This window comes from Macrotis lagotis, chromosome 1 (assembly GCF_037893015.1).
Source record: "Macrotis lagotis isolate mMagLag1 chromosome 1, bilby.v1.9.chrom.fasta, whole genome shotgun sequence".
Taxonomy (NCBI): Eukaryota; Metazoa; Chordata; class Mammalia; order Peramelemorphia; family Peramelidae; genus Macrotis; species Macrotis lagotis.
In genome coordinates, this window is record NC_133658.1 from 502,958,316 (window position 1) to 502,975,976 (window position 17,661).

A 17,661-nucleotide genomic window follows, 5' to 3' on the forward strand; every position below is an offset into this window, starting at 1 on the left:
ACCATGGCAAGCATGTTTCCCTCTTTTATGCCTCATTTGATATATTACTACAGACATTTCTCGCTTTATGTAAATTCACATAACATAAATTTGACTTGACATAAAGAATTCTGAAAGAAATCTGCATTCCAAAAAAAGTTTTAACTTTATAGTACTGTGCTCTCTCCTCTCCATTTCTGCCCCTCAAATCTGTGCTCCATATCCTCCTAACTTCCATCCCCAACAAAAAAAAAAAGAAAAATCCTAAAAGCAAAAACAAAAACCCCTCTAAGTGAAAGCAGAAGAACATAAGATTGGAGCTTGGCTTGAGACCTTGAGCACTGAGAGAAATCTTTTTCCCCAACCATTCCATCCCCACTTGGGTCCTGTGTGTCTGTCCCTGGTCCCTGCCTGTGACCTGTCCTCTCTTGTCTCTGTCCAGACCCCACTTGTCTGCCCCTCACGTGTTCCTCCTCTTGATTTTTGGCAGACCTCAGGTGTTCCTTCTCCTGCTCTTGCTTTTCTCTCCCCATCCCAACGTGTTCTTGAACCATGTCTCAGACCCTTCCTTCTACAGTACAAAGCCCCCTTTTTGCCTCCCTCCTTTCCCCATGTCCTCCAGCAAATTCACTATGTAAAAATTGCTTTACATAAAAGCTTATAGAACTGCCCACTTATGTAAAACAAGAACTGTCTGTAAGTCACGAGAGCTTTCAAACAATGTTCTCACTATTGTTGCATTTACCAAGGACTCTCATATGATTTTAACATATACATAAAGAGTTCCCGTTTTATATTAAGAGCCTTTAGGCTGCATTTTGTTTTAAGTCAAATATTTTTTTATAGATGATAAGTATAGTGGGATTTTTTTATTCTCTTCATTTTAAATAATAGAATATTATATATGAGAGCCCACATAGTCTCTTCTCATATTCTCATCAGGGTTAGAGATAGAGACTGATTCTGTGATTTCATTGGCTTAGGAAATTCTCTCTACCAATGAAGCTTGTATTCCTTACGGGCTTATAGAATTACCTAGGAAACAGAGGTAAATGACTATCCATGATCACACAGCCAGTGTGTGACAAAGGCAGAACTTGAACCCAGGTCTTCTGTCATTGGAGCCACTTCCTTTTCCACAGCGACTCACTACCTTTCTTCATCAAAGGTACTTGCAATATATGTGTAGATCATGTAAACAAATATGTAAAGAGTAGAAACTAGGTATAAATATGGGATTTGTAATTAAAAATAGTTTCCCAGTAACACTATCTCTGATTCTCCCCCTGCCCCCACTCCAGTGTCAGGTATAATGAGCATTTATCACTCAGCCCCCCCTCCATTAGCACAGATTTCTCTATAACCCAACTTTTTCCAATCCAGTTGCTCTGATTGTCCTTGTTACTTTTTTGTCCTTTTAGTTTCATCTTTAAGTATGCCTGGAGTAACCTGACTTAATTCAATTTCATGCTAGGCTTTCTGTAAACTTTATTTTCTGCTAACTAGTGTTTTTTGCCACTGGTCAGCATCTTTCACACAGGTGGAGAAGAATATATTATATTTATTTATATTTTCTTCTTTGTGAATTTCTCTCATTTTAAGTTAAAAAGCAGGACTGTTTTTCCTATGTGATTTTCCTTGACATCCTTCTACTTTTTATCTACTTTTAATCTGTTGAAGTTCCTTGAAACTTTTAAAGAGTATCAGTCAATTTCTCAGCTGATTCCTTTATTTTGAAAATGTTTTCTTTTTTTTGTCTGTGCTTGAGTAGACGAAGAGCTATTTTACAAAAGCAGCATCCAGCACCAGGCTTCTTACTACTGATTTCAGAAATAGCCAGTCAGTGGCATAGGGTTGGACTTAGGAGATAAGAAGTCTAGGTTCAAATATCAGATTTGTTATTAAGTAGCTTATATGACCTTATATAGGTTATTAAATCATTCTTCATTTGTCCCTGCTCAGATGCCTTTTATCCCACTTTACAATGAATTTTTCTACTTTATTGCTGAAATAGAAGCCCCTTATACTATTCTAATCTCAGAGAAGGAGCTGATAAATGGATGTAAATGTTACACACACGCCTATGTTGGGGGAGGAAGGGGGGAAAACGGGAAAAAACATATTTACATGATAATTTTATTATTTCTTTAAAAGGAATAGCAAGGGGGAGTGGCTAGGTGGCACAGTGGATAGAGCACCAGCCCTGGAGTCAGGAGTACCTGAGTTCAAATCCGGCCTCAGACACTTAATAATTACCTAGCTGTGTGACCTTGGGCAAGCCACTTAACCCCATTGCCTTACAAAAACCTTAAAAAAAAAAAGGAATAGTAAGTTGTACATAATAGATTTGCAGTTTCACATGTAATCATTTTTTATTATATTACTTATAGAAATGTTTTATTTTACAAATTAAAAGTAAAATGAAATGAAATTAAAATTTAATAATTACCCAGAGAAAAAAAGAATCTAATATAAAACTCTTTCATGATAGCTCCCTGGTCTTTCTCCAGTTCTAGTTAAGTCAGACACTTGAAGGAAAATCCTAATGTAAACACCATTCTTTAGTCACTTTATATTCCTTTTCTTTCCTTTCCATTTCTCTCAAAGTTTTTCTTTCCCTGGAAGTTGTTAGCTTACATACACCATTAATTTCATCTTCTCAATCTCCAGCATAATTCTTTACTTCAAGATTATAAGCAAAAAAAAGAGGTACCAGCTATCAGATGCTTATATTCATTAACAGCCTAATCCTCCTCCTCCTCCTCTCTCCCTTTTACAGAAATGTTTATTGGGAGAAGAGAATTATGTGAATAAATGTATTCCTACTTATGAAATTAATACTTAATAATTTGCTTATATTTTAATCCAGTATTAAATATAACCTTATTTTCTCTTCAGATCTATTTTGCATAAAAACTATTATAGTCTATTCTCAGTGTTGTTACCCAGTCTTATACTCTTTAATAGAAATCTCATTTTAAAGGTATGGCCTTTAGAGAAAGATTAAATTCAAGTCAATACAATAATTGGGTTTTGTTTTGTTTTGTTTTCTTTCCAGACAGCCTTTTGGCTGGAATTCCTCAAAAAGTCAAGTTTACTGTTACTACTGGCTATTATACAATAAAAAATGGGGACAGTCTACAACTTAGCAATGCAGATGCTATGCTTATTCTATTTCATGCTGAAAACAGAGCAATAATCTATTCTAACACCAGAGGTAAGTGAGCATTCAATAGCCACAGCATTGACCAGCATGATGTAATGAAAATACAAGGTTTCCACTTTAAAGAAAACAACACAACTATATTCTAGTTGTTAGTTAAGAGATGTAATATTATTTTATCTTCCCATCAAATGACGATGAATTGCAATCTTGTTCTGTAGTTTATAAACCAGATTAAGATAGAGTATCTGATAATTCTAGCTTCCGTATATTAAGAGAGCACAGGTTTTTTTTTTGCGTTGAAAGTCCCCCCAAAATCCAAACAAAAGAAGTTACAAAATAAGCCTATTTAGTCAATGCTATAAATGAATGTATGCTTGTGTTAATATACTGAAAAGATCTCTAGTTATTGTATTCTTTAAAGGGGATTTATGGGAAGGGGGTGGATTATAATTATGTTGGAGCAGAGTGAAGTTTGAAATAACTAGAAAATCACTGCCAGCATTGCCCAGTTTGAGTGGACACCATGAAAATTCTTTCCTGCATTCTACCTTTCCCTTTTAATGTTGGGGAAAATAATAATGGCATTTTATGATTATGTAGCACCTTTAGACTTCACAAAATTCAGACATTCTCATTTGGTTCTCTTGACTTTTGTTTTGGCATGATGGAAACTGATGCCTAAGACAAGGGAGATGTTGTGCTCCCTATTTTATAGATAATTTCTGCCAAACTCAAAGTAGAACCAAGCTCTTTTAGTACCTTTTCTATGCCACCTGTCTGGTTTTTACCTTTTGACTGTCTGATTTCTCTTGCCTCCACTTGCAATTTTCCCTTGATCCTCCCAAACAGACTTGGAGTTCCCTAGAAATAGAGGTTGTCATGGACATGAATTGGATCACTATTGCATTGTCTATTATGAGAAAGAAGAAAGGAAGGCAGAGGAATGATTCCTGAAACTGCATTTTGTGTCATTTTTAGAGAAATTTTCAGAAGCATCACTCATGATTCAGTCCTCAGAGAAGGTCACCAGTGTCAGTTTGCCGATGGCTCCTGCGTACCATATGATTGAATTTGAGTTGGAGGTCCTTTCTTTACCTTCTGCACCAACAACTTCAGGGGAAAGTGACAAACTAGGGAATAAAGAACTTCATAAGAAAAATAAGGAGAAACAGAAAGCTGGTAACTACATGGTTACTCTAGACCAAAAAGTAAGATGTGGTATTTTTTTTATATTTATTTTTTATATTTAAATATTATAGTTTTGAAAATATTAGAAATTAAAATGATAATAATTTCAGTTTACCATTCCCATTAAGCAACTAAATTGCTTTAAGTATCTAAAGTCCAAAAGACTACTTCAATAAAAGTCAACAACTAATGAGTTTTTCCATTTATTTCTGTTACTCTCCAGTCCTTAGTCAAGCAGGTACATGAGAGTCCATTTGCAAAAGAAAAAAAAAAGTCAAATTGAGCACAAACTCAGGAGTGGAAACATAGGGTTCTGGGGGTATTGATGAGACAAATTATGCCTACCTGGAACTTTCACTTTCAAGTAATTTGTATGACCATGACATTGCTAGTTAGTTTATTATAAGGACAGACAGCTATGACCTGATATATTCTAGTTTTTTTCTACTGACAGTTGATAAGAGTATCTATACTAGGACATAATTTTTCCTTGCTACTTATGTAGACATAATTTTTCTTTGCTACTTATTTTTATCAAGCACATTTATCACTGACTCATGAGTCAGAGAATTTGGTTTCAAATCTAGCCTCTGACACTATGTAACTTTAGGCAAGTCACAACTTCCCTGGGCCTCAATTTTTTCATCAGTAAAATGAGATGGTTGGATTAGATAAAGGCCTTTGACCTATATATGTGATCCTGTGTAATTTCTGAAATTTCAATGGTGTTTGATTTTAATGTGCATTATGTACTTAACATAGTATACATTTGAAATTTCTAGATCTGAATTCATGCCAGATATCAATGAGTTCTGCCTGTAAGTTAGTGGTATTTCTTAGGGTGTAAACTCTTTTCTTTCAGTAAACCCTTTTCTGGGATTGCCCATATTCATGTAAATACTCTATTTGCAGCAAGTGATTCTTTGGAGCAATGCCACCATTGAAATGCAGGCAACAAAGCCATAGAAGAAAAAGATGTACATTTTATATACTATTACATATTCTATTATGTGTATGTACACACACACACACACACACACACACACACGTACATATGTATGTAATAGATATATAATTGACTCAGACCAAATGTAGTTGAACAATTTTCTCCCTGAATAGGTTTCTGTTACTTGAAGGAGATTGTCCCCTTTTTTTCATATCTTAGACCTTGTCTTTACTTCGAACAATAAGAGTTGAGCTTACATTTATAGTCTGTTTGCCCCAAGATTCCAAAATAATTAGTAGATTGTGATTGTTTGGTGTCATGTAGTCTCAACAGTTGGATGACAGACTCATTTTTAGATTAATTTGGAATGGTTTGGACCCAGACTAATAAAATGACTTCTGATTGTTATCTACTGCACATTTTTTAAAAAATTATTTTTGTATTATGTATTCATAAGCAGTGGATACTAATAGGTTGCTGTAATCACATAGTAGTAGTAGCAGGAAGGTCCCTTTCATTGCCATACATAAACATAAGTCACTAGCTATGGTTATGTGATTACCACTAGAAATAATACTTGCTATGAAGCCAAGAATTCACAATCTATATTTTTGTTTAATGGTAAGAGACCTTGCTGCTACTTAGTGACAACAATGGATTCTCATTGATGACACTTAAAGACTATTTTGGCAAATTTCTTTGTGTATTTTACTTGTGTATGAATCTGACTGTGGGCTCCCTTTTTTTGGAGGCTCTGTTTGCTTGATTTTAGCCATCAGTCATGAAAACTAAGCGGGGTTGGACAATAGGGGTGGTGTTTTTAAAGTCACACGAGTACCATGAATGTAATTTTTTCCCCCTTTTTAGGTGTCTATTGATTGTCCATGGTCAATTTACTCCACTATTATTGCATTAACATTCAATATACCTTTTAAGGCCACCCATTCTTTGCTGTCAGCCGGAAAACGGTAATTAAATATTAATGATTTATTTCTTTTCCCAAAATGTCTGAAATGGAGACACTATTTTTTCAGGCTTAATTGTAGGGAAGAGGGAGGGGAGGAATGGGACCTTATTTTTTTTTTATTAATCATAAATAACTTTATAGAATCTTTGTCATCTTTGAAACTGTTGAGAAAGATACCAGAGGATATATTCCTTGCGTATGTAGGAAATGATTTGAAAGTAGTTCTTCATCAATATTTTTGTTTCAAAAAGTATTTTTGGCTTCTTTGCATTTTAATTTCAATATCTGTTTGAATTTGGAAGCTTTTAGTTAAGATGTTTTTCATAAAATTCCTTCATTTACCTTTTTTCTTGAGCAAAATAATTAACTAAATTCCAAAGTAAAATAAAGTTTAAAAATTTTTTAAAACTTAAAATCTCAAAGATTTAGATGTAAACAGGACTTTAATTTTCATTTGGTCCAAACTCCTTTTTTTACAAATGAGGAAATTGAGGCCCAGAAAGGGAAAGTAACTCACTCCTGGTAATAAGTGATAAAACCAGGGATTTGAATCTATGTCCCCTCAGTCTCAATTCTTTCTACTACTCCTGTCTTTCCCATCTTCTGGACACATTCGTTTTTATATATCTCACCTAAAATGTGATGCTCAGAACTGAACATGATAATTTAGGTATCTCCAGGTATTTATTTCAGGCAAAATTCCATCTAGTTTATAATTCCAAACAATCACCTTTTTATATTTGAAATACTTTTGCACTTTTTTTGTTCACTTTTTGGAAAAGTGGTAATGATAGGTACTTTCACTTCTAAATAACTCAGGTAAGAGCATTGAATCACATTTATAGATGCCACATTTCTGTGTGCTTTTCCTCAAAGATTTTATGAAGTGAATTAATTGAAGCTGTTAGAAACGTGCCTTATAAGATGATGAAGAGGTCCCCAAATCTCACAGATCACCTTGAAACCAGAATGGTTTACCTTGTTATATGAGAAGATATTTTTGTCCCCAAATATAAAATCTGTCAAATGAGGCCAGTCAATTAAATTAGTATGTTTTTTATCTTTGTAACACAAAAGACAATTATTAGCTACTCAGATCTATGCAATGTGTGAAGATCACATAATGTTTTTTTAGGTTCAGGTGTCTATCTCGTATAGAAAATGTACTACACATAACTGATGATGTGTGGAAACCTAGAATAGAGGGGCATTTTTTTTTCCCCCATGTTGAGCCCTAATATGGTCATTTAAATTAGAGCTTAAAGAACCCTTAGAAGTCATGGAGCAAACTCCTAAGACCTGAAAAGGGGTCGAGGGATTTGTCTAAGATGTCACACACACTTAGTGAGAAAACCACAGTTCAGATCCAGGTCCTCTAACTCCAAACCTAAGGTTCCTTCTTTTACATCAGGTTACTGCTCATGAAAATTGTAACGTCTTTTTAAAAACCTCTTCAAAGACCTACCGGTGAACTGAATTGTTAATTCCAGAGAATAGACCCAGATATTAAGCATTTTAAAAGAAATACTGAAATTTTTCTTTTACTATACCTTTCATGGTTCTTGGTTTTTATATAACTGCCATTACTCTACCTTTCTAGCCGTTTTGACTATTATTTCTTTCCATATACTTTATCCTCCATCCTAGGCTAGAATGGGCTCCTATATGCCTCCTTTTTTGCTTTTGTTCAAGCCATTCTTTTTCCTCTCTCCCTATCTTTATGTTTTGAATTCTTCTTCAAACCCCAGATCAAATGCAGTCATCTCCTTTTTCTAGTCTGCATGTTGAAAATTACTTTCTCTCAGACGTCATATTGACACTTTGTCTTAAAACCCTCTCATTGTAAAGACTGTGTTTTATAGATATATTTGTAGATATACTATGAGATCTTTAAGGTCAGAACTAGGTTTTAGCTAAACTTTATATCTTTGCTTAGCACCTAATAGAGTGCTCTATACACAGTGGGTACCTAATAAATGTTTTGATGATTTTGAAAATTAAAGGGAGATCTCAGTTCCTCAGTGAGTACAAAAATTTGAAGAAAATCCATTTTGTTTTCTTATCAGCATAGTTGATTGGAATAGATTTCTATATGGCAATACAAAATGATTTGCTTGATGGAGGAAGCAGGGAAATGGGGAGAATAGTTTATATTCTGTTTTTTAGAAGACACCAAAATTGCTTGTTTAGAAAAGTTTGCTCTTACTGGCATGGTTCTACATTAGAAATCAACAAAAATAAATGCATATAGGGTCAAATCACATCTTTTTAACCGTTGCCATATTAGTTCAGAGCATTTTGTAACTCTTAAAATGAATATGACATGTTGCTATTACTTGATCCTTAGTTCATTTTATCAAAACAGAAGTAAGGTTCTTAAATTTTATGGAAATTTTAATTTTCCTTTGTTAAATTTTTCTTTTTCTTTTTCAGGAAATATATTCAAATTTGTGTCCAGAATTTGTCAGAACTTGGCTTCCAGCTATCAGATAGTAACCTTATAGATACTGGTAATAGCCCAGACCTACAACTAATTCCGTTAAACACTAAGTGCCAGCAGGTAATGTTTTTCTCAGATTCTACTTTTGTTTATCAGCCAAATAATCAGTGAGAGGCTTTAGCATTTTTTTACTTTTATAGAGTCAAAGTTTGCATTCATTCAGCCTATTTCTTCGCCTCTAAACTAGGAATGTTATTGCTTCTATTACTTACCACCTATCTCACAAAGCTATTTAAGGAAAGTGCTTTGTCAAATGTAAAATACCAACTGTCAATATGAGGTGCCAGTCTTCTCCCTTTGGTTCCCTTAATTAGTAAAGTGCTCAATCCATGAGAGGCTTTCTGTGAATATTTGCTCACTTTAAAATAACACAAAGAAAGAAAAAACTTGTTAGTGAGTAATTAAATAGTCAAACTTAACTTTACTTTCTGAATTTTATCTTAACATGCTATGTCTGCATGGTTGTATTTCATTTTGTTGCCTTTCTGTATTGTGAATGTAGGGAGAGGATGAAAATAATTACCTGGATCGTCTAATATCAATTTATATTGCTACATGGGTACTCTCATTACATGTTGTGGCTCGGAATGCCTTTTCTCTCTTGACAGGCATAGAGTTAGAATAGTTGGTTATATGAAAAGTGAGAATTCATATATTAGAATAATTTTGTCAGAGAAATTTGTGTTTGTCCACACTGCCTGGCTGCATTTGACCTTGCTTCTGCTGATCATTTTTTTTGTGTGTTTTTAGAGTATATTTGGCATTTATTTGGGGACATTGAAAAGCTTTTTGTGTAATTTTTTTAAATACTTCTTTTTAGCATTCTGAAAAACTTCTCCCTGAGTTATTTCTGATCATCAGATTTTGTAGTTTTACCCCTTACCTTTAATTGTGACTTTATGGAAAACTAGTGCACAGTCCATAAATTAAGTTCTACTTTTTTAACTTGATATTGCATATCAAATAATTGGCATACATGTGAGCATATACATTGTGGACATTTTTAAAGTCAACTTTATTAAGAAAGACCATTTTTACCCTATTGTGGAAGTGTGCAGTGGGCTGCTATGCATTGGTATATTATCTTTCTTTTTTTTTCTTTTTTTTTGTGATCCCTTATGCTATGTAGCTTACGGAATCATAAAAAATTAAATCATTTTTTACCAGTTTGTGCAGTATTCTGCAGGGGAGCAAAGCCAGGCAGGAGGATCCAAGGGAAGTGGTGGGTGATGCAGAACCAAAGAACAGCATATGCATACAGGTATATCATAAAAGAGGGCCTTTGTTTAAAAAAAAAGCACATAGTATTACCTATGCATGAAACAAATATTCATTTTAAACATGACTTTGTTATATATACTCATAAAATTATCTAAGATTGCTCATAAAAAATTATCATTTTTTTTTTAGCACATCTATAGCAAGCAATCAGTGTTCTTTGTGTGGGAGCTAATGTGGACAAAGGAACTTCCACCTTCTCTGCATTGCCACTTTTCACTTGATTTTTATCCAGCTTCTGAAGACCGATCCATTTCCTTAAAACCATATAGTTATGAGTTCCAAGTGGAAAATTTTTTTGTAGGTATTATATTCATATGTGTTTAAAGAAGAATTTGGGAAGGGATAATATGAATGATGAAATAAAAATATATAAAAGTATTATGATTAGAATATAAATATAAGCTATATATATCCTAAATGCTATCTATATACAATCTTTATTCAGAAAGAACCATAAGAAAAGTGATAGTTATTCATGTTAACTTGGAATATGTTATATCATTAGCTCTCTCTAGATTTAAATTTTTCACACACTTTTCAAATAATACATCTAATACTATATAGTGATAGTCCAGACAGTGAACCTTGGTTAGTGCCTGTTTGTCAGTTTATTAAAGTATCAGACTTCATTGCTTTTTTAAAGAGCTTAAATATCTTTTTTTAACTAAAATGAATATCCTTTGTTTTTATATCAACTAAATTTTCCCCTGAAAAAGTCAGCATCATCGATCAGTATTTTGAAAAAAATAAGGAACTTTCCACTTTCCACACTTGTAGATCTCTCACCTATGCAAAGGATTGAATAAATAACTTTTTCATATAAATATTGCAGATTCTTTTTTTAGCTTAAAATATGTAATTCCCAGAGATCAGAAAAAGGTTAATGAAGACATTTAGTATTTATGTTCAAAATCCAAGCTTTGTTTAAAATATTTGCAAATATTTTCAAGTCATTTATTTATAAATGACTAAGGGCTGAATGAACTAAGATTATTCATGATGACTTTTCTCCATCAAAGAGATTTAGTAGTTTGAATGTTATATCAGAATGCATACCAATATACACATATATATTACCTTAAATTACCTTTCTTTTATCCTATTTTTCTTTCCTACATAGTCTATCTATATGGGTTTATTTTTAGGCAGCACAAAATCCCCTATTCACCTTGCCCCTGATGTCCAATGTAGGCAAAAAATTGTCTGAATCCATATGAAAAGCATTTTGTTATTAGAAGAAAACTACCCTGACAACCAAGTTATTCTTTCCTCCCCCTTCCGAATGATCTAAACTATTATCTTGGATTTTAAATTTATAAAAGTTCTGTATACATTGTTAGAAGATTAATTTTTAGTTATTCTTATAAATTTTTGCAAATTTTTTAACCTGACTTGGGACTTCTGATAGCCCTGATTTTCTTTCAGAGTCCTTTCTTCAAAGGACTTGCCCTTTTACATTGAGCATACCTAGCCCAAAAGTGAATGTCTTGAGTGTGGACCTTAAATAAATTTTGATTCTCTAGTTATCAGTGATAATTATATATATTCTGAAAAATTTTTTTAGTCATGTAGAAACTAATTTAGAATTTAATAGTAATGTGTCATAGAGGTATTTCATCTATTTGAAAAGATATGTAAAATAATTAGCTCCAAAGGGTTCATTTATCACTATAGCCTCATTGATTTTCCATTTTAGAAAATAATTTGTAGCATTCAGTAGTAATACATAAGTCATTATCCAGGTGGACATGTCTTGAGTATAACTCATTCTTAACCATAGCTAATTAATTTTCCTCTATATCTTTTTCCCTCATCCAGACATTATATAATGTGAAAGCTGAGATATTCCCTCCTTTAGGAACAGAGTATTGTAAAACAGGTTCACTCTGTTCTTTGGAGGTGTCCATCACACGACTTTCTGATCTTTTGGAAGTGGATAAGGATGAGGCATTAACAGAATCCGATGAATATTGTACAACAAAACTTATGTATGAAGGTGAGTCTATAGACTTTCTCATAATATTGTGAATAATTAAATGATGTATTTCATATTAATAGTATTTGGTGTAGAGCTTTAGATTAATTTCAAAGCTTTTGTCTTCTAAAGCTTGTAATGTTTTCTTATTAAAATAATTTGCTTCCCCTTTTAAATTGGTATACACATTGCATTTCATTATATAATGAGAAATTAAATAAACAAGTTACTAAATTCCCTTTTTCCCTTTTTGTGAATGACATATCCCTTTTTTTTAGCCATGACCTTTTCTTTAAATTCTCTGCATTACCATTTTACCCACAAGATATTTTCATTTGTATATCTAAAACTAAACTTTTTTTGACCCTAAATCCAGGTCACATTTCTTCAAGAAAGTCATTATGGTCCAATTCAGTTTATTTAAGGATTAAAAGAACTGTTCTACTTTATGAGGACTTTTAACAACATAGTAAAACCAACAATATGTGTTTTTGACAGCACTCATTTATGCTTTAAAAACCCCCCTCCCAAAAATAGACATAGTGAGATGTTTTCTGCACCTAAGAGGATCTAAAACTGATCTACAGAGAAAACAGTAGAACCTTTGCCAATAAATACAAGAATCAAACTGTTCTCTTTAATAGAAATTTAATAGAATTTAATTCTAGAAATCCTAATAAATTGTAAAAAGAAGGAAACTAAAGGTCTAAAGAATGGCAAAGAGGGAAGAAAATTATCCCTTTTGGCTACTGATATGATTCCTAGAGAATTAGTAGAGAAACTGAGGCTTTTAGTAGCTTTAATAAAGTTGTAGTCTACAGAATAAAACTCACAAAAAAGGGAGACTTTTTATATAATAACAAAATCCAGAAGACAATAATAGACAAGGAAATCCATTCAAAACCACTTACAGAATGGGTGAATTAAATAGATGTGGCTAGAAATACAAGAAACCAAGAAGAGCTTATTCTGTGAATAAAGTAATCAATCCTTCAGGAAGTTTTGTATTTTTCTGTTTTTCCAAATACACCTTTAGTGAAATATAAAACTTTAAGCAATTCTTACTTTAAAAAACCACAGCTAAGTAAAACTTCAATACTGTACATATAAGAAAATCATCAAATAAGCTATATGATTTTTAAAAAAGGACTTTAATTCTAAGTAGGGGAAGAATAAAGTATTCCTTAGTAATTTTAATGTCTTCAAGAATCATAATGATATTAATAAGATAAGCAGATAGTTGAGAGTTTATCTGTTAATGATAGTCATGCAAGGGGAAAAAAAGAAAAATATACTAAGAAGAAAGAAAAAGGAAAGGAGCTTAATATTTTCCATAATCAGTTATGCAAGTAGAAGAATATACAAACATGGAGACTGGACTGCAGGAATTGTGTTATGACATAAATATCACTCTCATCTAAACTGGGCAAAAAAAATTAAAACATTCACATATAGTTTGGTACAGAAATACATTAAACAGACAGGGAAGGGGAGAGAGTTTAAGAACAACAGTATTTTGAAGGGAATAGTCACAAAACCCATTTTGGAAGATAGATAACGGGAAAAGAAAAGGTAAAGGTAAGACTGGAGTTCAAAACTCTGTTGGGGGGGAGAGGAAGAAAGGAGAGAAAGAAGAAATAGAATTCTATGTTAAATTACTAATGTTAATCACATACTTCTTTAACTATTTAGTAACAGTAGTAGATAGAGTCTGGAAGACTTAATATGATCTCAGACCCTTAGTAGCTGTGTGAACATGAGCAAATCACTTATCAATTTCCTCATCTGTAAACTGGGGATGATAACAATACCTACCTCCCACAGTTGTGAAGATCAGATGAGATAACATTTGAGGGTTTTTTTTAATTTTATTTTATCTTATTTTTTCAATTCCTCTTATAATTTTGACTTCACTGTTTTCATTCAAAGATTTTTCAATTTTATTTAATCAAAACTTTTATTCTGTTTTTTAAAATTTTCTTTTATATCTGGTAATATGTGAACGTTTTATAAGCTTTTTGAGTTGCATATTTTTTAACCTCTTTCCCTTCCCTCCCCTATCCCCATGACAACAAGTAATCTGATATAGATTATACATGTAATCAGGTTTAACATTTCCATATTAAGTCATGTTGTGAAAGAAGAATCAGAACTAAGGTGGGGGTGGGGGGGATCATAAAAGGAAGTTTTTTAAAGAGAACATAGTGTGCTTCAGCCTGCCTTCAGACTCCATAGAGTCTCTCAGGATTGTTCTTGATCACTGAACTGTTGAGAAGTGCTTCATCCATCATAGTTGATCATCTCGATGTTGCTGTTAATGTGAACAATGTTCTCCTAGTTTTGCTCACTTCACTCAGTTGAGATAACATTTTTAAACTCTTAGCACAGAACCTGAAATGCCCATTCCCCCATTTTCCTTTTCTCACTCCCCTTGCTTCTTTAACCATGACCTCATAAGGAACAGGGTGGGGAGCAAAGAAAAGGTATGAATTGGGAAATGTACATGATAGAAAAATAAAAGATACCAATAAAAAACATTCTTTGTCTTGTAAGAAAGCTTACATAGTGGGAAGTCCACTGACTCCAGAGAATAGGGTTCCCTGCTTTTTATCCTTAGGGAATGACCTCAAGAGTGTCCCTCAAACTTCCTGGACTTTAGGTTACAGGAGATGGACTAGATGACCCCTGAAATCCCTAAAGCTCTGCAGCTGTGATCTAGAAAGTGTATCAGACACCTACTCCCTCAGCCTCCTCTCCCCTCTGATTGAAGACCAAATTTATTCCTATTCTCTCAGAAACTAGACTCTTGCATCTGCTTCCCTATCTTCAATTCCAAGGAAGAAAATGCCTGTGCTGTGTACTCCTAGTGTTCTGTCTCCACCCTACACCATCCTGTTCTCTTAATCCTCCCCCCGTCTTGCCTCCTTTTTTGTGTTGCTCCCCCCCCCACACTTTAGATCATAAGTTTCTTGAGGGCCAGGATTGTCTTTTTTATTAATTCTGTCTCCAGGCTTAGGAGTACTTAATAAATGTTGATTGGATTAGAATATGAGAGATCATGAGACTTCTTAAGTATTGAAAAAGTTGAAGTTAAATAGTTGAAGTTAAATAAATATCAAAACAACCTTAATTTTAAAATCAGCCAGCTTTTAACTAAATATGTAATAAAATGTTAACACTTCTTATCATGAGCTTTGCATAGGTTTATTAAGCATTGTGTGTGATATGCACTAGGGATAACAAACCAAATACAGAACAATCTTTGCCATCTGGGATTTCACATTCTACTTTGAGAGGTAATCAGATGTAAACAAGTACATGATAGTTTGAGAAAGGCAAGACCACTAATAACTAATTAGGCACATGATAGGAGCTTTGAAGGAAGCTGAATCTTTCAGGAAGTAAAGCTAAGGTATTCTGAGCATGAAGACAATGTGTAAATACACAGGGGAGAGATTGGTTTATAGCATAAAAGACTTTTTTTAAATAAACAAAATGAACACTTCCCTTTTCTGTTTCAGTTGTTGATAATAGTAGTAATTGGGCAGTATGTGGAAAAAGTTCTGGAGTTATCTCAATGCCTGTGACAGCACGAGCAACTCATAAAGTTCACATGGAAGTAATGCCTCTCTTTGCTGGATATCTCCCTTTTCCTGATGTCAGATTGTTTAAATACCTCCCTCATCATTCTGCTCATTCCACACAACTTGATGCTGGTAAGAATTTTTTTAAATAGGAAACCTCTATATATTATGTAAATGATTTAAATGTGTGTAAGTGAAAATAAATTAGTATTTTTAAGAACTTGTATGGATTAGCAAATATTTAATGAACTTGTATGGATTAGCAAATATTTAATGATATTTTTGAAATACCCTGAGGAAATTTTTAAAAATATGATCTTTCATTTGTGTTTGAGAGAATAATTTAAGTTTTATTTCTTATTTGAGCATTTTGGCAAAAACTAAAAGTTTACACTAACACTTCACACAACCAAATAGAAAAGAAATTTAAAACAAAATGGAAAGACAACTATGCTTAGAGAAAGAAGTATAAGGGATATAATCACCTGATTATGGAAAATAAATATAAACTGTTTTAAACATAAAATAAATATAAACATTTGAATTAAAACAGTGAAGTCAAAATTATAAGAAGAGCAACTGATTAGCAAAGAATGTTGGAGAGTTATGAAAAGGCAAGCATACTAGTGGGCTATTGAAACTAAATTAGTTCAGCCATTCCTGAGAACAGCCCACAATTATACTTTAAAAAGTCAGTATATACACATACCCTTTGATAACACTATTGATCCCCAATAACTTCAGAGACCAGTATAGGACTCCTGTATATTCAAAAAAAAATTTTATTGTAGCAAAGAATTATTAAACTAGGTGTCTATCAGTTGAGGATATTTCTGAACAAACTGGCATATTAATGTAATGGAATATTATTCTTGTTTAAAATAATATTGAGTTCTATTTGAAATTATTTTGAGGATAGAATTGGAACTTTTTATTTTAATTTTTTCAGATAGCTGGATTGAAAATGATAATCTGTCAGTGGACAAGAATATGGATGATCAAACTGACAACAGTAGTCTAAAGAGCAAAAGCAGCTCCCATTCAGCAGCTAGTGTGGAACACAAAGGTTTGCCAATGCCCCGGCTACAACCATTTCCATCTGGTCAAGTCTTTAACTCAAGCACTGGCATGCAGATCCTTGTAATCCCTAGCAAGGATGACCACATTCTGGAAGTCAGTGTTACATGACGACTCCATGTGTATACCAAACAAATTTTAGAAACTGGATATGAATGCACTTTAAAGGATCATAACCTGATTGTTCTTCAATGTAATATTCTGGCCCTAACTAGACTTGTGGTGACGCTACGTTTGCCTACCATGGAAGCATTTGACAATTGTACAGATCTCATTGTACAATGCAGCTTGTATCAAATAGTTTATAATGTTACTTTTAGAAAATGTTCTGTGTGATGTGTATTATTTATGTCATTTCCCCATCTCCTAGTGTCCCTGCTCTTGTGTTCCTATGGTGTCCTCCCAGATGTCCAATTTTCTTAACTTAGTCATATGCTGCTGATAAAATAAAAAATGCTTGTAATTGAGCTATCTAAATTGAGCAGCCTTTTAGTCTGCAGATTCCTTTTTTGTATGTAAATCTGTCTTTCAGGTAAGCATATAACAAAACCTTGTAATCCTTATTTGTTAGTTTGTGTGGGTCTTTTGGATCACACAGCTGCCCAATTTCTGGACCAAGGTAGTTTCCTAAATTAACTCAGAAGAAAAATATGATGTTTTACTGCATAGCATCTCAGTGATTTTTTTCTTAAAAAACAAAACAAAACAATCCTTGAGGAGTGGGTGAATTAGAGAAGGGAGGGAAATAACATAACCCCTTCTGTGCCTTGGGATATCTGAATTATAAGAATATTTAAGGTCTACTAGTGAAACTTAGCAGATATTTGAGACATTTTAAAAGTACTTTTAAAAAGGTAGGCCTGATCTTGAAAAATAAATTGGCATTTAACTAATTTAGTTATGAATAAATGTTTCTGAAACCTGTTTTTCACCCCCCCCCAGAATATTGATGAAGAATCAGATCTTGATTTTTAGGTATATATTTGTTATATTTAATT

At 33.1% G+C, this 17,661-nt stretch overlaps 1 protein-coding gene across 3 annotated transcripts in view; it reads left to right on the forward strand.

Moving 5' to 3' along the window:
• TRAPPC10 (trafficking protein particle complex subunit 10) overlaps nt 1–17,431 on the forward strand; it is a 102,369-nt gene extending 84,938 nt beyond the window's left edge. For all 3 annotated transcript variants that reach the window (XM_074214007.1, XM_074214008.1, XM_074214009.1), the window contains 8 exons: nt 3,038–3,196; nt 4,124–4,353; nt 6,147–6,247; nt 8,680–8,806; nt 10,157–10,324; nt 11,846–12,023; nt 15,524–15,718; nt 16,536–17,431. In XM_074214007.1, the coding sequence (XP_074070108.1) occupies nt 3,038–3,196; nt 4,124–4,353; nt 6,147–6,247; nt 8,680–8,806; nt 10,157–10,324; nt 11,846–12,023; nt 15,524–15,718; nt 16,536–16,774 (1,397 nt within the window). In that variant the 3' untranslated portion in view covers nt 16,775–17,431. The remainder of the gene's footprint in view (nt 1–3,037; nt 3,197–4,123; nt 4,354–6,146; nt 6,248–8,679; nt 8,807–10,156; nt 10,325–11,845; nt 12,024–15,523; nt 15,719–16,535) is intronic.
• The last annotated feature ends 230 nt before the right edge of the window (nt 17,432–17,661 follow it).